General features: G+C 38.6%; 1 protein-coding gene across 1 annotated transcript in view; it reads right to left on the bottom strand.

Annotated features, from left to right (window-relative positions):
- Nucleotides 1-693: 693 nt before the first annotated feature.
- LOC138021615 (guanine nucleotide-binding protein G(s) subunit alpha-like) overlaps nt 694-22,575 on the bottom strand; it is a 24,930-nt gene continuing 3,048 nt past the window's right edge. Inside the window, exons 6-13 of the mRNA XM_068868523.1 lie at nt 21,340-21,394; nt 16,404-16,477; nt 15,016-15,074; nt 11,271-11,341; nt 10,987-11,036; nt 10,134-10,264; nt 8,832-8,899; nt 694-2,387 (exon numbers count right to left, since the gene is read on the bottom strand). Coding sequence (XP_068724624.1) covers nt 2,241-2,387; nt 8,832-8,899; nt 10,134-10,264; nt 10,987-11,036; nt 11,271-11,341; nt 15,016-15,074; nt 16,404-16,477; nt 21,340-21,394 — 655 coding nt within the window. The 3' untranslated portion in view covers nt 694-2,240. The remainder of the gene's footprint in view (nt 2,388-8,831; nt 8,900-10,133; nt 10,265-10,986; nt 11,037-11,270; nt 11,342-15,015; nt 15,075-16,403; nt 16,478-21,339; nt 21,395-22,575) is intronic.

The following is a 22,575-nucleotide window of genomic DNA, read 5'->3' on the forward strand; positions in this document are numbered from 1 at the left end:
AGTACTTTGCTAGTAACCACATGTCTTCTCAGGCTATTTACCCAAGACTTCTACCATGGCACTACAATGATAGACAATACCAGAACAATATCGTGCACTGTTAGAGCTACATATTACGCAAGGACAGATGTTTCGTCGTGCGAACGTGTGAGGACCAGTGAGCCAAAGGGCCTCTGCTGGTATGACTTCTGGGTGACCCCTTAAATGGTCTTAATGACCCCCAACTTGAAAAAAAATTGTCTGGAACGGTGCACGTACCACAGGCAACCCAGTGTACCCTCACGGAGGGTCTAGTTTGAATTAAGATACCTTTCATGGTCAGACCGCCACAAATCAACCTGTCCATCGTATTTCGTGGTTGAACATGATAGAATACGTCTCACTAAACGAGTTCGAGGGTATGAACAAAGACACCAAGTTGAACTAGAAGAAAAAAGGAGCCGTGATTTAAATGCAAAAGTGCTCAAGAAAACGACTCGGACGTTATCAAGACATTATTATGAACCATCCTGTCAGTTCATGGAGCACAGAAGTGCAAACTCGCGAAACAAAATGGCGACGAAAAAAGTATTCGCGCGTTCACACTTCTCTTGTGCCCCACGAACTGCCTGCCCCCCTGTCTCCGAGATTGACCATGAACTTAAGCGTGCGATATTTTTACGATAAGTAATAACTCAGAGAAGACACGTTTGGTGACTGTACATGAACTATTGAGTAATAGTTTATTTTGACATAAAACTTAATATGACAGCTCCGGCTTAAATCTAACTTAGTTTACTCTGACATAAAGTCTTCATCACTGACAGAAGTTATGGCCGTACTTCTCCAAGTACATCCGCAAGTTTTCTTTGTTCATATTTCTGGTCTGGATAGCCGTTAAATCTACAAAGGCAGACTAAATCATACATACAAACACAAAGACGGACAAATACGCCGTGAGGGGACATGTCATTGATGACAAACACAATCTTGCACGTGACAAAATTAAAATCTGTGGTGTTTCTTGTTTAGAGCCAATGTACAATATGTTGAAGATTACAGCAAACTCCTGCAAGCTTACTTCTGAACAAAACAAATTTTTGGGAGGGAGGGGGAAGGGAGGGAGCGAACACAATGACTTGGAAGGAGAATGGGGCTGAGGCTTAAACTATTCGACCTAAATTCTTCACAGACATAGACAACAAGGGAGAATTCACTGTACATAAACAGGACACAGTCGGGTTTCCTTTTTAAAAAACTCCCCAGACATTTATAGCTTTGAGGTTTTCTCTTTGTTTCGTTCTGGGCTTCTGTTTGAGGATACCAGAAGCAAAGGAGGGGACAAATTAATTTACAATTAAGTCACATTTGTAATTCCTGCCATCTAAACTAGCATTTCCGTCTGTTAAGGGCGAGTTAAAAAGCCATTCCATGTCCATAATATAAATCTAAATTATTATATGTACTTATTCACACTTCAAAAGGGTCAATATTCCGATTTTGTACTGATATTCTGTGGCATCTGCTAACGAAGAGAAAATAAAAGATGAGAAACCCGGTCAACAACAAATGCGGTACTATGAATCCCTCTCAAGACCACCTGTTAACTTTTTTGACATTTTTTAAAATCAACTTTCTCAAATAACTACATAATTTAGGATATTTGAAATCGACCGGGTTTCACCGAGGAGAAGAGAATTACTCGGGCTGCAATTTTTTCCAAGACAAAATCTGTCGTTTTGATTCGTTTTCGCTAAAACTTAACATCTTTCCAAATATACCTCTCACCAGAACGCCTTGGAAAGTCTTCTTTTGCATTTACATTATCGAAGATGACAAATTACAGTACTCGAGTTTCAAGCTCTAAAGGAAAGGGAAACTCCTACATAAAAAATTCACGTAATTTGACAATAGTAAGAACAAAATGTATTGTGGAGATGGCCACGCGAACAATCCCCCGTCCCCTTCCCCAACAAAATCTTCCTCAACTGGGCCATGAACCTTATACGCTAACTGACAGGGGTCCAGTAAGGAGTCACAGAAAACTAAAGGCTACACTTTCCATTTCATTTTGTACACTACTTTACAAGCTGGTATCTCACAATTTCTCGCTGACAGTATGATTGGTGTAGACATTGAAGCTGATGGCCTTCAGTGGGATATTGTTCAGTCATGGCTGAATGTTTGTCATATAACAGCACAAAGCAGATCGCCTGTCCAAAGGCTGGTTGAAAAGTTGGGGAGGGAGATGTGGGGACCTATTACAGAAGCTCATACTGACGGAGATGCATTCGCTGGATTATATCTCGGCAGTCGTTGAACACCCGTCGAATATTCTCTGTGTCTACTGCACATGTAAAATGAGGATAACAGTAGTGTTTACCATCTCCGCTGGCTGTGCTGATTCGCTATAAGAAAATGGAAAAAAATCTATGAAGAATCGAACAAAATAATTGGAAAGGGTTTAATTTACCCAACACCTCTGGAAAACAACTAATTTCAACTAAGAGCACTGTAATTCTCTACCTTCATGTTACAATATCACTGCCACGTTGACGAATTCTCGTCCCCAGAGCCCGCATTTCTTTTGGACAGCACCAAGAACACGGACTCTGGCCACAGCCAAAGCAGGAAGTCCGCGAATCACGGACTTCCGGCTGGTCAACGGTTACATTATTGTTCCATTTCCGAGACTGCGCGTATTTTTGGCTATGGCCAGGGGCCGTGTTTTTGGTGTAAGCCAAAAACGGACTCTGGGAACGAGAATGAAGTTGACGGCAAAAAACTTCTTTTGCTTACGGCACCAACATGGCCATGAATATTTTTTTTTCACCACGTGGTTGCAAATCAAGGACACTACATCCATCGCTGAGACTTGTTTGCAATACTTTTCGACAAAAAGGAGATACTTTAACCCAGTGTCACCTGAGAGTGAGTCTTAACAGATTTTACTCTTTCTAACGCCAGATAATTTTACACGTCAACTGGGGGTGTCCTAGAGCGTTTGAGGTGTCAATGAGTTTTTAATGAAGCTTACCAATTTTACAGCATTTGAACCCAGCCGTCAAATTATGCAGGTGTGGTACAAAGGGAGAACAGTTGTTTACTTTTGCTCAAGTCATCTTTAAAGTAAACCAAATCACTTCCCCCTGCCTGGGCTGAGTTTGTTGGTTCTCTACTCTCAGTGCACTGAGAGGTTTTTCTCCGTGTACTCCGGTTTTCTCCTCTCTTCAAAAACCGACCTTTCATTTGACTTGCGTTCATTTGTTGATTTCAATTTACACTGTCCCCAATTAGTGCTCCAGCAATAGAAGACTAGACACTTAAAAAGTTCCTTTCCTTTCTTACAGCAGAAACTTGGGGCTACAACTGCACAATCTTGAATCATTTGAATCCAGCCAGCAGTCATAATATCCAAATGCATTGAGAGAGTTGCAAATCATCATCGTTAAGCAGCAACTTAAAGGGGATACGTCACGTTATTTTAAGGTGTTTAGAGGAAATTTTATCACGAGTTTATCACGCGTTTAAAACTCGAAAATAATAATGGAACTCCTTTACTGCTGAAATTATCGTCACATCGCAAACAAGATCATTCTGAGCAAAAACGGCCTTTATCCAGGCGATTTACCATAAACTTGACAAACGTCGGGCCGACTTTTTTCAAGATTACCCAAATGCAATCAGTTTCACTCTTGCCCATTTGTGTCCATCCATGCTTCTCTTTCCTTTTGTTGTGTTTCTTTTATGTTGTTCAACGGTTTTACGTGGTTATTGCAATGTTTTATTCTACTTTCTGGGCATTTTGGGTTTCATGAAATTACATAATTGTGCGTGACATAGCCCCTTTAAGAAATTCAGAAGACAAAAGAAATCCAAAAAAATCCAGACTTGAATGGCGGTTAACTATCAATATAGTTATTTCAGTAGAGTTATGACCTAGAGTTAGAGTTAACGACTTCCAAAATCCTGAATTCAAGATTTTGGACTGCCAAAATCTTGAATTCAGGATTTTGGAAACTTAACTCTAACTCTACGACATAACTCTATGAAAATAACTCCCAGAATAGTTGTCCCCACTTGAATTGCGTTTTTTTTTAATCGGGATTTCTTTGCAACTGCTTTATTATGATGATCTGCAACTCTCGTGAGTCGACTGCTAGCAGCGTTGGGACCCCCCATGAGCGCCTTTGCCGAGCAGAGAGTATTCCCACAGTTCAAAGATATCAACATCAGTCATATTCTTGGTTTTCACATGACGTCACGGCTGCCATGTTGGTGTCCCGACCCAATCCTCCGGGAATTGAACTCTGTTATTATGCAAACGTTTTCTTTGTTTTCGTTGAAAACGATGGCTTTTGATCATGGGAGTGAAAACCAAGAAGACATACAATTCTATGCTGCATATCATTCAATATCCTTGAATGTGTTGTATCAGTATCAGAAGCTCATGATCTTGAAGCGTTTAACTCTGTTTCAGAGCTGGGTTTCTTTTAAATCCAAAAAAATGTCCTTATTTGGATGTAACGTAGCTCGTGCATTTTCCCGCGCTTGCAGCTTCGATCTTATTTTTGTCCATATTTGGGCATAAAATTGGTGTCCCAAAATCCCCAGCGTTGTTCCAAGGAAAGGTTTTGCAAGTTACATGCTTCAAGGTCACGTGCTTCTTGTTGTATGAATAGGACTGTCATTGATTTCTTATGCTGGAGTCACCTTTTTACGCTCAAGCGATTCTCCTTGGCAAACAATCTCAACACCAGTTATAATTATCAACCAGAGTTTTCCTTAATAAAACACTCGGCCAAGCTATCTTTAGCAATAGTCTTGTGTTGCACACTCCGAAATTCTAGATTATACCTTAGTTAAGAAGAGACTTTGTATAAAACTTCACTATAAAACATTGCGATATAATATTAAACATGGTTAAAAAACGGTTAAAAAGTTTAAAATGCGACGTTTCGACTTAACTTGAGTCATTATCAAGCAATGAAAATAAAAATGAATTCAAATATATAATGAAAGTAAAGCATGAATGGCGCTCGGATGGAGTCCCCTTGAGTATTGAGTGAAAGCTTAAGGAGGCTCGAAATAGTTTCTCCTTTTTTCAAACAAATAAACATATTCTGTCCTTAGATACAGTTAGGGCAATCATATCAAGACGAAATTTGGCCAGGGTATTAAGTACCTATCGTAGATTTCTCACATTATGTTTTCCTTCAAAATAATGTTACCATGGCAACGATATTAGGCATTTCTTTGAGCCTTAAAATCAACATATGTTGTCCTTTTTGAAGAAACGGGACGGTGAAATTTTCCCATTCAGCGTTACCAGATAATGTTAGAAATACTCTCTAAAATATTTAAAATTCAACAACATCTGTAGGTCAGTTTTTCAGAAAAATAAGGTTTTTTGAATTGTGACTCTAATTTTTTTTTCACCTACAGAATTTTTTTAAATTTTAAAGACAAACGGTTTAAATTAATCTAACCTAACATGCCAAAAAATGAAAAAAATTCACCGTCCAGAAGCAGAGATACAAACGAGTAAAGTTGCAAAATCAGGAAAAATTAGGGGGTTACAAGATCAGCATTTACGCATGCGTCACCCGCTCATTCGAGTCCGCGCGCGAGTGGAGGTACAGGTCAACACAAACGGATTTAAGCGACTATTAAACCGTTTAAGTAGAATTTTCGTAGTTTTCGTGAATAGGAGATGTCTATTTATATGCCATGTATATAGGAATTGGTGAAAGGTAAGCGAAATTAGCGGTATTTGTTTATTTCTGGTGACCCATTTGAATCATGAGCTGACGCAAGCAGCTTACGAATTGCGTGTGTGGCTTACGCGCGCGCGCTCAGCTAAAAACCCTTTCGAGCCTCCTTAAAGGCCATGTTACACGAGGCAATTTTTCTTGCAACTCGCAACGCTACGATGACGAATAAAAAACTTTTCAAGTTGCAGAGGGTTATGTTACACGTTGGCAACTTCTTTCGCAACTTGCAACGCGTACAATAACAAACAAGATGGCGGACGCGCCAAGTCGCCGAGATGAGCTCTGATTGGCCCATTCTGACAAAATTGCGTTCTGAGTTGCAGAGGGGATGTCACACGAAAGCAACTTGTCTCGCAACGTTGCGAAAAGTAGAGGGCCGTTCTACTTTTCTTGCAACTCGCAACGCAACAATTGCAGTTGCAAAATGGGGTGTTACACGTGAATTTTTTTCCTCGCAACTTGCAACGCAACGTTTGTTGCGATGCGAGTTGCAAGAAAAATTGCCTCGTGTGACATGGCCTTAAGTTCCTTAATGAAAAACATTTCATACAAAAGACAATCAAACTTGATTTGGCATTTCTTAAAAATTGAAAAGTTAATGCTTAAACTAGATATTACTAAGATGCTTGCCTCCGGCAGAATACCTATGTTCCTGAATGCGTTGGAGTTTTCAGCTGAGCGCGCGCGGGTAAGCCGCACACGCAATTCTAAAAGCTGCTCGCGTCAGCTCATGATTCAAAATGGGTCACCAGAAATAGACAAATACAGCTAATTTCGCTCACCTTTCTTCTAATTCCTATACATATGGAATTTAAATAGACATCACCTATTCACGAACACTACGAAAATTGTACACACACGGTTCAATGGTCACTTAAATCCGTTTGTGTTGGCCTATAGCTTCACTCGCGCGTGCACTCGAACGAGCGCGTGACGCATGCGCAAATGGCGATCTTGTAACCCCTCATAATAATAATAATAATAATAATAATAATAATAATAATAATAATAATAATGGTTTATTAGAATACCCATGGTGGCATAAAAACTATGAAATACAATGTGCTTACATAAGTTACAACTAGAGATAAAATTACATTTGTTTCAAAGGGACTGGGATTACAGGCAATTTATAAGTTATTTACAATTCAGATATAGATAAAAGACAATACATGTACTAGAGATAACTAGACTCGTAAGATTAGTTAATTTTCGCCATTGCTGGGAAAAAACTAGAACCGAAGCGTTTTGTTCTATACTGGAAGCGGCTAGAACTGCTACTGTTCCTAAGATGGTAAGAGTGGCATTCGGATCTTACGGGAGGGAGAAGGCGGTGCAGCTGGCCATCCGGGTTATTTTTGATATTGTGCCACACTTTAAGACACAGGTGGGTGCGTCTATCCTCTAAACTGGTAATGTTGGCTTGTTCAAGAGCCTGTTGATAGTGAAGGTCAGGGTATTCAATTCGCAGGGCCCTCTTCTGGATAGCTTCAAGCTGGTCAATGAGGAAGCGAGGAAGGCAAGTAGCCCAGACAACAGAAGAGTATTCTAGGACAGAGCGAACCAGGGCGCTATAGATGGTGACAAGTTCCACTGGAGGGACACTGGCGCGCTTCAAGACCCTGAGAATGTGCAGTCGCTTAGACGCCTTGGAAACGATTTCGTTGGTGTTATCGTTCCACTTTAGGGTGTCACACAAGGTCAGGCCAAGTACTTTGTAAGATGACACAGCCTCTAGAGGTAAATTATTGATGGACAGAATTGGAGAGACAGGCTTGGTTTTGAGGGGCCAAATGGTCATAATCTTGCATTTTTTAGGGTTGAGGTTCATGTTGTTCTGCTGGGCCCATTGCGAAATGCAGTTGATGTCGTTCTGCAGAGATGACGCCTCGCCCAAACTGGTGATCTCAGATATTGTAACGTCGTCGACGTACTTCCAGTGGCTCGAGCGGAGGGGAGAGTGAATAGCCAGGTCATTAATCAAAAAGAGGATTGGACCCAATTCCTGATTTTGCAACTTAACTCGTTTATATCTCTGCTTCCGGACGGTGAATTTTTTTCATTTTTTGCATGTTAGCTTAGATTAAATTAAAACGTCTGTCTTTCAAATTTAAAAAAAATTCTGTACGTGAAAAAAAAAAAAAAAAAAAATTGAGACCTTTCAAAAAAACTTATTTTTCTGAAAAACTGACCTACAGATTTTGTTGAATTTTAAATAGTTTAGAGATTATTTCTAACATTCTCTGGTAACGCTGAATGGGAAGATTTCATCGTCCCGTTTTTTAAAAAAAACAACAATATATCTTGATTTTAAGGCACAAAGAAGTGCCTTATATCGTTGCCATGGTAACGTTATTTTGGAGGAAAATGTGATGTGAGAAATTTATACTGGGTACTAAATACCCTTGCCAAATTTTGTCTTGATATGATTATCCTAACTGTATCGCGAGCCTCCTTAAAATGATACACAACGCATTGATTGTTAACTAAATCAAGCTTCTCCTCCTTCGGCCAAAGAATTTGTTGAATAGGTTTACTGCCAAAGACAGGTTGAATCTCGATACCGATGTTATAACCCAAGGATCTCAACGGCTCCTTCACCATATTCGCCGAACTCTGGTTCTTAAAGGGCAAGGAAAACCTAACAGTTCTAACATCGTTATTGCCCTTGGACTCCTCATGAATACTATCATCATTAGATTCCTTACAAATATTATCCAAAAAGCTAGAAAACACGATTCAATTTAGATACTAGGATAACCTAATTATGAAAAAAATGACTCCAGGCTTAACACATTCACTATTTAAAAGGTCAGGGGTGGAAGATAATCGATCAGCTCTATAGAATACGACTTATATTGTTTATCAACGTGACTATCAAAATGTAATAACAATCCAGTGTTCGTAGGTTTTCCGTAAACGCTAGTGTCAAGTTTATTTCCATTCTTAATGATGTCCATTCCAAGGAGAGACTTAATCATCGTTTTTTTTACCATGTTTAATAATTTATCGCAATGTTTTATACCTTTGTTGCAAGGAAAGGGAAGCCAACAAATATACCAACATTATGGTACTTACAAGGAACTCATCACGAATAAAATATTTAGCTCTTGTTACCGCTTCCTCATCACCTGGCTCTGCCGTGGCTTTAAAGAAAAAACAAAAAAAAGAAACATAAGTCAAACAACCACAAAAGATTAATGGCATACGGACTGGGCCATGTTTGTTGGTGGTTTTTTTTTTTTTTTGCCCAACAAGGAACCATCTTCCATATCTGATAAAATCAAGGTAGAGCAAGTGTATGCTATGCCACCTCAAAAACATGTTGGTACTTGATTATCACACACTTTGCATGTTTGGCTTTAAATAGGAGAACTTAGAGCCAGTGGAGACAAAATGTGCACGTAAAAGAATTGATTTACTCTTTACTGTGTGTTAATTCGATCAAGTTAATGTGAGACAGTGACTACGGATGCTTCAAGGCACAGTGCATCCGTGGGAAAGATGATTGGTTAGTCGCTCCATTACGGGTCAAAGCACATCTGAAAAATCAGATTCTTCGGCAAACCAGTCAACACCAGTCAAATGCTCTACCCATTGAACTACTAGAACTCTCATGGGGACTTAACTTGACTTCCTGAATTGTGATCAATTCATACTAATTTAACATGGTTCATTGGGATAATAGCATAAAGATAAAAAATAATTTACTTGTTGCCGTTTACAGGTAACGTGTAGGGTCAATACAGAAGCGAAAACAACACTAACCACATACTAATTAATTAATGTAACAAAGTTGAGGTAATGCAGTGATGGGTTGAAAGAAACGTATGAAAGAATGGAAACTGGTAATGAGGAAAAAATATTCCTAATTTTAATGTGATTTATACTGCCCCAAAATGTAATGGTTTAGGAAAAACTCATGTGCAAGGCATTTGGCAAAGCTGTGGAATATAAAAAATGCTGCAAACAAGCTTTCCTTCGGAGGATCCATGATCACATGATTTCATTTATAACAATGCCAATGGTCGACATCTAATGACAGTAACATACATGTAGAGCTTGCTTGCAGACTGGCAACTGCATGCATTGCAAGACAGGGCCCGGTTGTTCGAAAGCGGATTAACTTAATCCAGGATTAGCGTAAACTTTTGTTTCATGTTTTCAATTTTTTGGTGAAAGTTTCTTTTGCTTATTTTTGTTGTTCAAGATTGACTTTTTCTAATGTAAGGTTTTGCCAAATATCAGCCTTGAACAGCATTTGGGAGTAGAGAAATTAACTCTTTGGTTAAATTTTAATCTGGGATTAGCATTAATCGGCTTTTGAACAACCGGGCCCTGGTCTTGAAAACCCCTACACAGCATCTCAAAGCTTCTTACCATCTGGAGGAGTTCTATAACGAGCAAAGTCCGGGAAATAGTCCTCAATCTTGGACTTTCCAGCCCGCACCTTTTCTTTTAACAAGTCTTGCTTGTTGAGAAACAATATTACTGAAATTGTTCTCAGCCACCTGTTGTAAAAAAAGGAGAAGAGAAGATTTACAAAACTTTAAATCCCAGCTAACCCTTGGTAGATGCCATTTAGCGCATAATCTGTGAGAACAATAAATTATTTCTCCCAAAGGGAAGTCCTTGTTAGCAAAAATGGCTCATTCGCAAAACATTTAGCCCAGAATTACTAAGATTTTCCTGACCCATAAGAAACACCATGTTACCTTGGGCTGTCCCTGGCGGCTGTAGACCAGTCAAAAAGGGCAACAGGGGACACTACCCAACATTCTCCAACAATTTCACACAACTCCACAATTCATACTTAATTGACTGCTCCCCATAGGGACTTTTCAGGGCCAAGGAAACACAACAAAACGACAGAACAGAAAGTTGGCTATTTACAAGTGCAGTTGGGAAGCCGAGCCAGGGACTACCAGGAACAAATTCATTGATTCGTCAGAGCGGGTCTTGAACCCAGGATATCCGATTCTCAAGGCAAGCGCCCTAACCACTGGGCCACACTGCCTCTACACAAACCAGCTCAACCAAACCATCCAAAAATACATTTTTAACTGCCAAAAATAATTATGACCTCAGTGTAAGATTTCAACATGTGTGCTCTAAAAAAAACTACAAAGATAACAAAACAGTCCAGAACCCAATCAACACTTATGCCAACAAAGATCTTCACAAAACCAGAGAGTTCTCTTGATGAGTGAATATTAATTAAAAGGTTACCAACCTGTTATTCCAAATACTTCTGAACAATTCAAGAGATTCTTTCAATCGGTTCTGTAACAAAAAAGATGTCATTAATTAAAAATTAAAAAAAAAAAACATGGGAAAACAACAGCATTAACCCTTTACAGGGTTTTCCAATACTTTTCAAGACTACTCAATGGTACTTGATAACAACAAGATTTTTATAAAGTTTACCTGCCCTTAAAATTTCCTTCCAATGCAGAATAAATAATTCCTAATTCAAATAACTTCTTCTTTTGCCCTCTTGACGCAGATAAAACTAACCTGGCTAGGATCCTCTCTTAGTACCAAATTGTAACTACTGCATGCAACCACAAATATTATTGCTGTGACATCTGTAAGCAAAGTACAAGAAAATCATCCATATAAGATCAAGATTGTAATCTTCCAATATAATTATATTGACCCATTGACCCCTAGGAGTGAGACTAGAAACCCATACACTGTAAGGGTTGAAACGTGTAACGGCGTCTTGCGTGCTGGGAAACAAGCTTCTGAATATTCAATTTGCTAAGTACCATATTTGGAACAACAAGAGCGAGGGGTTTCCAAATATGGTACTTAGCACTGAAACATTCAACCAATCAGTTCGCACAGAATATTCAGAAGCTGTGAACGCGCGTTACACATTTCAACCCTTATGGGTTTCTGGTGAGACTTAACAAATTTTACTCTGTCTAACACCAGACGATTATACTTGTCAACTGGGGAAGTCCTAGGGTCCGTGAGTTTGAGGTGTCAATGGGTTAAATATCATGTACTTTAGTAGTTGAGTTTGGCAGCCCCCTCCCCACTGGAAAAATCACAAAAAATTAAAATTAATAACTAACTTGTAAATTACCCCTGGGCACAGGGGGCATAACATGTCTTTTAATTAAGTTACAAGTAAGGGTAAGCTCTAAACATGAGTCAATGCTTCCAGTCTCAATACAAGTCCCATTCAATTTGGTTGCTAATTATAATGGCACTTTTGTTGGCACAGCTTATTGGTAGCTCCTATTTGCAGCAGCTTCTTGCTGGGGCAACCCTTTGCCCTTGCAAAGGTGTTGCAGTTCATTACAGATATCTGCTCAGGCTTCAATGGTTTAAGGTAGCCAATTATTTCTGCAATAGGATGGTAAAATGGTCACTGAATCTTGCTCCCAAACCACCTGCTTGCCCTGCTCGTTTTAATCCACGCCCCAGTTGTTCAAAAAGTGGATTGTATTTTCTGCCAGATAAGTCTTTGTCCAGCAGACAAGGGCTATCAAAATGGAGAAAGTTGACCACCAGGGGCTGCTTGTTCTAGTCTAGTCTGGTTTGTTGCTAACCATTGGTTAAGAGCCACTTCTGAGGAATCAAAACCAATAGCTTTCCATGGTATTCAACGCTGGTTAACGCTAACCATGCTCCGAGCAACCTGGGTCAGACAATTATTCTCCATTTAAACAGCAGAGGCCAGGTACAGAGAAATTCCTTTCAACTCCATCTTTCATGATGTACATGTATTTTCTGTCCAACAACTCTGGAAATTTAACAATTGTATGATCCATACAATATTATTAAAGTAGGTTAAGTTGGCCAGGGAGGGGTCTGAACTAGAAGTAAAGGTGTATGTACAGCACGACTCAAAGATAGGTAAACCATCAAACATGCATGGTTGACAACATTGCTTGTCAATGCTTTTTTGACTCCTGTGCAAAAAGAGGCTCCTCCACAGAAACATGCATTGCGGTCCCTATGAAGTGCATTATAGTTGAAACCCGCTGCATTATCGTAAAAAGCCAGCAAAGCAAAAAAAGAAGTCAAGATTTTGCATAGGTTTTTCTTAAATGCTGATGATGTTGCTCCTCGCTCACTATACAGTGTACTTGCTCTGAACTAATATTAATGACCAATTTGCACATGACGAAAAACAAATTTAGTGATCATTGCGACAAGTAACATGTCACATAATTATAGGGTTATCTGTTCTCAGGTTGTCCCTGTTTCATAAGCTGGGCAACCAAACCTGTGAATTAGGTTGCCCTGATAAATCCTTGGTCACCCATTAGGAAAGCTATACGATTAATAATAATAATAATAATAATAATAATAAATTACGTCATGTTCAGGTGCAACCACAGTGATCGAACTTGAATATCTTATAGTTCTTAGTGTAATAGCATCTTAGATCCCCATCTCCAACATTAATTTTTTAAATTAATGTCTCTTGCATTCTCCGATCTGACAGATCAGAAGCACAATCCAGGAGTACAAATGTGTAGCATATTTTGAAGGAATCAAGTAAAAAAATGCTGATCAATAAATCAAAAATTGAAAATTACCCATTATCCTTTGAGGGCGTGGCCACTAAACAAAACATCAAATTTTTCAGTTTCTAACTTATTTTCCCCTTAATTTTATGGGTTTAACAACATCATGATAAGAAATATGAACAAATGCTGATTAATTGACGGACGGGTGTGGTGCAATGTCCGCTACAAAACTGGAAGTACTACCAAGCAAAGTTCAGTTCTGGCACACCTTCTATAAATGCCTGGCTACCAAGTTTAAATTTGAAACAATGTTGGATAGACATAGAAATGGCCTTTCCTTTCGCGAAGAACGGGGGTTGTTTTCCAAGGTTTCCCTCAAATGAAAATGTTGCAGGTTTAACAGGATACAACACAAAGATGGCAGAATGGGAAATGTGTTTGGTACTTCGATTTTTTTGCTCTAAAACTTTCTACAAACACAAGAGGAATGAAATGTTTATCCGATCTGGTGTAACATCTTATGAGAAATTGCGTGGCAGTTTCACCTCCATTTCTCGACATCAGGAGATGAAAAAGTCAATTTCACAATCAGACACGCCAGCAATATTGTTGTCAAATGGACATTGGAAAATATGATTGGTACGCGTAGAAATAAGCATTTCTTGTGGCAGGATGATCGTAAGAATGCCACCTAGGGGAAACAATAGTGGTGAGGTGTTGCAGGGTATTCTGCAATTGCTCCAGCCATTTTTTTCAGTCATTCAATCTTGGTAACAAATTAATGACCAATTTTACTATCAAACCCAGTAGAGTGGTAAAACTGCTGTTGGAAGTTTGAATCCCAAGCAGTTCGATTCGAAACACATGATCTTAAACAAATTGTCATGTGATCTGAAAAATGTCACATGATCCAAAAAAGTGTTTCTTGTTGAATGCCATGATCGCCAACACGCTTTACACGAACCACTTGACAACTTTTTTATGTCATGTGACAACTTCATTTCGATTTCTTGGATCTAATCCCGAAACATTTTTCTCTGCAAATCTAATTTTTGTAAAGCCGCTGTACTAAGTTGTAGAAGGACATGGCTGAATTCTACTTGTAATGATCAGTCATTGAAACTGTTAGAATGCTTTGTGGATGTTTCCTAATGCAAGGAAAAGTAATGATGCTTTGAAGAAATGTATTACCAACATTTATAAACGTTTTTTGAATGTTTTGAAATGATTTTTCGATGGTATTGAACGTTTTCTATTTCCGTTGGGGAACATTACAAATGTTTAAAAATGTATTGAGAATGTTCTTGAATGCATGTCAATGTTTCCAAATGCATTGCTGTAAAAAAACAGCTCAACGCAATTTTCATTAAGCCCGGTTTTCCCAAATAGGGTCACATATCGTATTTTCCAGAGCATGTTTAAGTTATTTTTTTCAAAACTACCCAATGCCTCAGATTAACACTTCCTTGGGCTGATTTATAAAATGATTAATTCGTGCTTGGAACTACTGCTTGCATGTGTTCTAACATGAGGAAATACACACTGTTATCTTTATTGGACTGACAACAAAAAATGTATGCAACAAAAGACGATAATATTGTCAGTAGGATTTTATTAAAGCCGGTTTCAAAAGCCAAAGGCAATCTAAAGTTCAATGGCAAATGTTCGATGGAATTCTTGTTTGAGCAGTGCGGGCAAATGAAACCTAACACAACAGTTATAAGCAAACTGTCACAATTACCACAGATTTAACACATTGTCAAACTACTTACCATTGAAGCACTGTATCCACTTCCTTCTTTCATCTCTCTGGCCACCAACATCAAACATACTATAACAAAGATAACTACTGTTCAGGGCAATGTCAATGTTTCATTTATCAGTTTGGCTTCAACTTAAACTACACTACCGCTCAAATGTAAGTAACCAGTCGCGTTGTGTTTCACGTGAGATGCGAATCGCATTGTGCACGACGCGAATCGCATCACGCGAGTGTCACTAAAGCAGAAATTACAGGCATAAATTTAGGAGGACTCCTCTACTCCTGACTTTCCATCACGTGTTGGTTGGCCTTAACTTTATTATGCCAACTTGAGACAAGCGAAAACAAATAATTATTAATGATGCTTTAAATGGCAAATACTACATCTTTAATTAAGACTTGCTTTACTTGCTAAACTACACTTCACAGTTCCATGTTTCCTGAGAGCAAAGTTCACTGTCTTGCTTATTTAGCGTGCACTGGTGTATGTATATCTGGTGGAATGTAACTTCGCCGGCTTTTTATGAATAAAGACATACGTCTGCTAAAATGCGTGTTTGTTATGAATCTTTGTTGTGTCTGGGATGTTCACAAACATTGAGCCCAATTAAATAAGATTGTGCACGATCCTACAGTGGCTATACGTGTACTGGCAGATTTTTTAACATGACAAGCCATGCGATTCCTGTAGTGTGTGTAGCACAAGACGAGATTCCTGTAGCAAGCGACGCAGTGGGGTGGTAACTTACATTTGAGCCTTTCTTTACATTCACAGAATAGAAGCAATGTCTACATGATGCTTTCAAAAACCTCTAGTGGAGAGATGGCAATGCCTACAGTTTCTACTACTAGAGTTGCTGTATAACCTTAATTAATAGTGACTGCAAAGTAATCCAGTTGTTCTGGCATAATATTATAAGCTCAGGACTCAAAATTGTGACCAATACAGTCGCATTTGTGATTTTCATCTTGGTTTTTTTTTTCAAAATTAAGGGTTTGCAGTTCTTGCAACTTTGCCATTACTTTTCCAAAACAAATAAGGAAATGAAAAAGTTATTTGATTTCTCTCTGCAAATTTTCATTCAATATGAAGATAAGGGGCACAACTGTTGTGTAATTTAGCTGCGATGTTACGTGTACAATGCCTCGATCACTCAGCATTTTCAGCAGTTTCTCTATGCACTCTTAGAGCTGACAGCTCATTTTGTTTCAATACAATACAACACAACAACCTTACAAGACTAAATTGTGACTAAATGTTTTTGTCTTGTTGCAAAGTTGGGACTGGAATGTTCTTTTAACTTCAAGCCCTGAAGCTAAATATCTTGTAACAAGCTATATTCTTGAGAAACTGTGCCTTTAACACTGCTATTTACAGCAAGCAAAGCAAAATCTTACTGGAACTTCACTTTGTCAACTTGAAATCTTGTTTCAATGATTCCAGATGTCAAGACTCGACATCTAAGCAGATCCTGAAAACAAGGACATCAGAAGATGTTTGGATATCATTATGCCATTGATTGCCCAATAGCCAACTAATCAGCTCACTTGACCATTAGATTATTGAGCAAGAGGACTCTGGTTCAAGGTTCTTATATAACTGAGAGTAACGTGCTACCTTGTGGGAAGCGCGGTGGCCTCATGGTCAGTGTGCTCGACTGCTGATCGAGTGGTCTGGGTTCGGGTCCTGGCCGGGGACATTGTGTTGTGTTCTTGGGCAAGACACTTTACTCTCACGGTGCCTCTCTCCACCCAGGTGTATAAATGGGTACCGGCGAATATGCTGGCGGTAACCCTGCGATGGACTAGCATCCCATCCAGGGGGAAGTTGAAATAATCCTAGTCGCTTCATGCTACAGAAACTGGAGATAAGTGCTGGCCTGGTGGGCCTTCTTTCGATCTACCAATCTACCAATCTTTCTCTACTGGGGGAATCCACAAATATAGTGGTCATTTCAATAACATATAGTGCAGCCCAGAGATAAGGGTCCAAATAAAGATGTTAAAAAATTGCGTCTAGGCTTTTGTTATTCATGGCATTAGATTTCTTTGTATTCCATAGTTCAGTCAAGCAACAGTAAATGCTATTCAACGGAAACAGGTATTGAAAACAACTGCACCAGAATGGTGGACTGACCTTGTTATTAATGTTGTTGCTGAATTGCTCAACCTGTTTGTCAACCCACTTACTCCTGGGAGTGAAACTTAACAGAATCACTCTGTCTATTGTTGTTTACTCCACAACTGCGGGTCATCTTAGGGCCAATTTACACGGAACGATTTTTGCCCCATGCGACAAGCTTACGACAGGCCTACGACACGACTTACGATTGCCGCAGCATTTTAAAACATGTTTTAAAATGCTACACAACAATCGTAAATCATGTTGTGGGCTAGGCTCAGTCTCCAGCCATGGGCGTCTCGATGTGCCCGCCATCCTCCCCACCACCACGGCCAGTTGTGGGCCTGCCGTAAGCCGTTGTTGCGTGCAACAAAAATCGTACTGTGTAAATCTGCCCTTAGGACGTCTGAGGAGTCAGTGGGTTAAGATGAAACGAAATAGAAACTTTTGCTAGATTGTATGACACGATGCTCGACAGAACATTTTGAAAAATGTAACATACCGTATTTACCCGTGTATAAGTCGACCTTTTATGGCCTCAAAAGAAGCTCCAAAAATCGCCCTCGACTTATACACGGGTCAAAGATTTTGAGCCAAGTTCCAGCTAAGTAATTTATTCAAAATTAACATAATAATGTTGTCTTGGGCATAACGAACGCAATGGACAAAAGCCGACGTACGTTGTAAAAGACTTCAAAATGAATGACAAAAGACTTCAAAACGAATGTAAGCAATTCCAGTTGAAACAAAAAAGGATTTGTCCAACTCTAAATGTTGAAGATACTCACAAGCACAAATATGAAATAGACACTGGAAATTTTCGTTTTCCAAAGGCGGAAAGCTCTATAAAGCATTTCTGTTTCTTCGAATAAGACACGATCGTTCACCGGCTTAGTAACCTGGCGCAATACTCGTGTTTGCGTGCAAGCATCCTCACTCGTGTTGGCGTGAAAACGCTGGTTGGTAATGATTGTTTTTTATTCTTTATACAAACCTGGCAGATTTAAATGCTTTTGCAAACTTCGTATTGTTTGGTTTATGAGTTTTGTTTTGTTTGTCATTTGAGAAATCGTAAGTCAAGGACCAATCGACTCCTGCTTCTGTGATGTTGCATTGTGCTTATCCTCTAAAGCCCTTTATCCTTGAACAACGAAACAGGTGAGTTTGAGGTTTACATGTTCGATTTTCACAGAACTTTTTCGAAACTCAAGGACAAAACGCCCGCATATACAACAGCTGCTGAACAACAAAACTATTAAGCGCTTGAGGCCCTGATTTTTTTGTGTATCCAGATTTCCAGAAATCGAAGAATACAAGATTAGTGTCTCATGAACATTTGACAAAGAAATTAAGAAATCGCGTTTTTTGCCATCAAAAATTGGGGGTCGACTTATACATGGGATCGACCTATACACGGGTAAATACGGTAGTTACTCTACTTTCAAGCGGCAAAGGGTTTCTAGAACAAAGGGGCACTTTGCACTTGATTTTATAATAAAGACAAATGTACTCCTGTCCTGGTCAGAGATAATATGTCTATTCCAGTTGATTCAATAAATATACACCACAAAAAAATGAAACCTGACTTTAAAATTCTAAGGTTGAGAAATGCAAACAAGTCACACCACTTTTAATTTTTGGATTCAAATAAGACATTTTGCACAGTTCACCTGGCTATTTCCATTGCAAGTTAAAATCAATTTCCAACTTCACTAAGTAGCCTAACATTGATGAGTAGCACAATCAAGACTCCATTCTGCGTTACATAGGTCAAAAAACCTTAAAATGCTAAAATGCTTTATTTATTGTTTCTCTATGTCCACTTTTGCTTTTAATGTTTGTTTCACGCAAATTCATGCAAAGTTACAGTTATGCGATATAGAGGCAGTTTTTCCATTTACCCATAAACCTTTGTGGGCATGGCCTATTTCAGATTCTGGCCTTTTTCTTCTAAAATAAAGAGTTATCTACATTTAGTAAATTATAATTCTACATATAAGGGAAAATACATGTTGGCTTTGATAATCAGGGCTGCTATGTTCTGATTCTGAGCAAATGTTTCTCCATTGAAATTCACTCAGCCACATAAGACATGTGCTTGATGACGCTGAATTGTATTGTATTGCATTGCATAATTTATTCTAGCCCATTAAGAATTGCTTGGTACACCCCGATCGTTTTTTTGTCACAAGAACCAAGCAAAACATTTCATCTGTACCAGAGTCATGGTGGATTTTTGATGGAAGATTTTGGAGGGATACGTGCTTGTACATGTGGAGGTTTCATTACGCTTAATGAGCACAGCATTATGGCGCAAAATGTTTCAGCATCGCTCAAAGCTGAAAATCTCCGGCCTCTGAGGATGAAAATGGCTTTAAGTACTCACACTGTTGTCAGTTATTGCAAGCCTAAGATATGCTGCTAGATCAGAGTGCAATACTTGCTTTAGAAACAGCAAAATATTGGAAGGAAGTGGTGAGTCCTCTGCTAATTTGGACGTTACCGTGACAGAGAGTCTGTCACATAAAGCCCATTCATCTGACATGGTTTATGATTGTATTTTGAGACATGTGCCGAGCGGTATCGAGCTATTTAAGAAACTGCCTTTCAAAACAATGTAAAGCGTTACAACGAAGGGTCGGTACATACATGTTGTTTTTGAACAACTTCTAATACAGAAAAGTATCTGAAAGTTGTTGTGTGCATTTTCCTTTGTTAGTCAGACATGTAACCGGAAGTTAGGAACATTTTGTTAGTTATAAGCAGAGAAATTATTCAAAATACGCTTGCGCGGCCATTGTTTGTGTTAAGCATTACATGAACATTGTCATTTTTTCGGGAAGAGAATTCAAATCTTCTTTCAGGTTCATTTTGAAAAGGATACAACTTCAATTATTTGTACATCAAAAAGACTTATTTGTATGATGTAGGAAAAATTTTCAGGGTGAAATGACCATTAGAAGCAGAGATATTGCAATTAACAAGAAAGTACCCCTAGAATGTAGTGATGACCGTGCTAGCTACTCATCATTGTAAATCAGGTGTGTGAGAAATAGTGCTCTATGCTTGTGATCCTGGAAAATGGTTTTGGGATAGGTTTTTCCTGCAAACAACTTCCTATGTAGAAGAAAATGTCACATATATGGCAAATGCGAAAATGCCTACTTTCCTATAGATAGGGCAAAATCATGGTCATTTGGTCACTTTTGCTGTTTGCATTTCAGGTAAACGTGATGATAAATCTCTCCATTATTATCATTAATAATTATTACATGTACTCCTGATATCATTATCAACAGTGGTAGTATTGATAAAAGTACTCAGTGCAGCAATGCCAGTCTTGAGGATATCGATCCCCTTTCCGAAGCTTTAAGTGTCCTGACTATTCACGCATCAGGGTATGCATCTTCTTATTATCTATCTGCTAACGTGCGAATAGTTTAGACACCTAAAGCTGTGAAAAGTGGCACAATTTCAACAACATACAGTACTAAAAATAATAATGACAATAACAATAGTAATTATCATCATCATTATTGCTATTCTTGTCAACATCACCGATGCTCAACACAAGCACGGCAGTCTGTTATCATTAACCCAGTGACTCCTGAGAGTGACACTTAACTAACAGACTAAATTTACTGTGACTGAACAAATGCCAGACAATTTCACACATCAAATGGGGGCGTCAAAGAGAAGATGGGGCATGATAGTTTCACTTCATTGCTGCATAAGATAAAGCAGAAGCACATACATAACCTGGAAGCATGTACATGTAACGTGCAACTGTTTTCCTTGGAACAAAGCTGAGGATTTTAGAGCACCAATTTCATGCCCATGAACAAAACTGTACGCACTGGAAAATGCAAGAGCTACCTTACATCCAAATAAGAAAATTTTTTAACTCAAAAAACCCCCAGCTCTGAGCCAGAGTTTTAAACACTTCAGGGTCATGAACTTCTGGATAAAAATAACGAATGCTTTCTTTTCAGCTATTTTTAGATCCCAAACTAACCAAATGGTTTTTCAAAGCTTAAGTCTAGTACTTTCCAACTGTTCTTAATGAAGGACAATGGGAAAGCAATTAATAGTAGGAAAGTACTCTATAGAGTGTTATAGCAGTAAGATTACTGCAGCTGCAGTGGTAGCACATTGATAGTTATCATTTCCAAATAATGGCGGCGCAAGATATCTGATGAAGTAATATGTTACCTGTTCCACTGGCAAATAATTAGCCTGCTTGACTGTATCAACCCTGTCCAAAAAGCTGGTAAAAACAAAATTAAACAATTAGGCAGCTTCCAGACACAAGTTCTAAGGTACCAACAAGGGGCATTTGCACAGATGGAAGAGTATCTTTGATGGGAAAAAACATTTTCTTTCCAGTTCATTTGGGGTATGCGAATTCGAAATAGGAAAAACAAGCATTTAAAATTGATTTACAAGTGCTCACATCATTCTGATATAATTCACAGAAGTGTAAGTAAAATGAATGTAAACAAATGCAGCACTCAAATTGGTCGGGGATTCTTTTACTGTGTTCAGTTTGATGAAAGTTTACCCACTACTGCTCCACTGTAGTGACTGCATAATCACTGAAAGAGGCGATCAAGACTTTAAAAGAACTCTATTCTCTAACTTCTCTTTCATAGTTCTACAATGTCTTTAACTGACATTACACATGTACACAAGGCCATAATATTAACACACAACGAATTAATATTTTGAATGTTCCATTTTGTTGAAATTTTATTTCTCATGGACGGCAAAGGAAGATAACCAGACTAAGAAAAAGCTCACATTTATGAACAATCATTCCAAATTAAAACAGCAACACCCTAATTTATCCCCTTCTTTGGCACTGGTAGTGGCCATATAAAAAAAATGATTCCTTCACTGTTACAGTTGTAATGTACAAAGTTTCAGATCTGAAGGAAAAAAAAGTTTTAATCTGTGTTTTTTCAAGTCTAATGGGGTATCAACACGAGACCGGGACGAACTCAGACCAGCATGGCCGCTTCGATTCGAATTTGTACTGTTCTCATGTACAAGACAACAAATTTGAGACCAGGTACAGAAATTTCAAGCCTGTATGCTTTTGGGTCAACCAAATATTTATTAGACAAAACATGTCACTTCATTCCGAACCAGGCACTATAAGCATTTCATCCCAGTTTCATGGCCGCAAAATTTTCACACAGGTCTGAGTTTGTCCCAGCCTTATGGAAATAACCCCTTCTTGGTTAATGCTGACTTAAGTCTTAAAACTACACAACCGCTTTGCCAGTTCCACCAACTTTGACAAGTGTCAACAGAAAATAACAGATAAACAAACTTTTGAATCAACTTGTTGATAACACATCAAATGTTAACATTCATCCAAAACAAGAACGAAAAACTGCTCAAGGCACTGCATATATAAATCCAAAATTTCACAAAGATAAAACA

Source organism: Montipora capricornis, chromosome 10 (genome assembly GCF_036669925.1).
Source record: "Montipora capricornis isolate CH-2021 chromosome 10, ASM3666992v2, whole genome shotgun sequence".
Lineage (NCBI taxonomy): Eukaryota > Metazoa > Cnidaria > Anthozoa > Scleractinia > Acroporidae > Montipora > Montipora capricornis.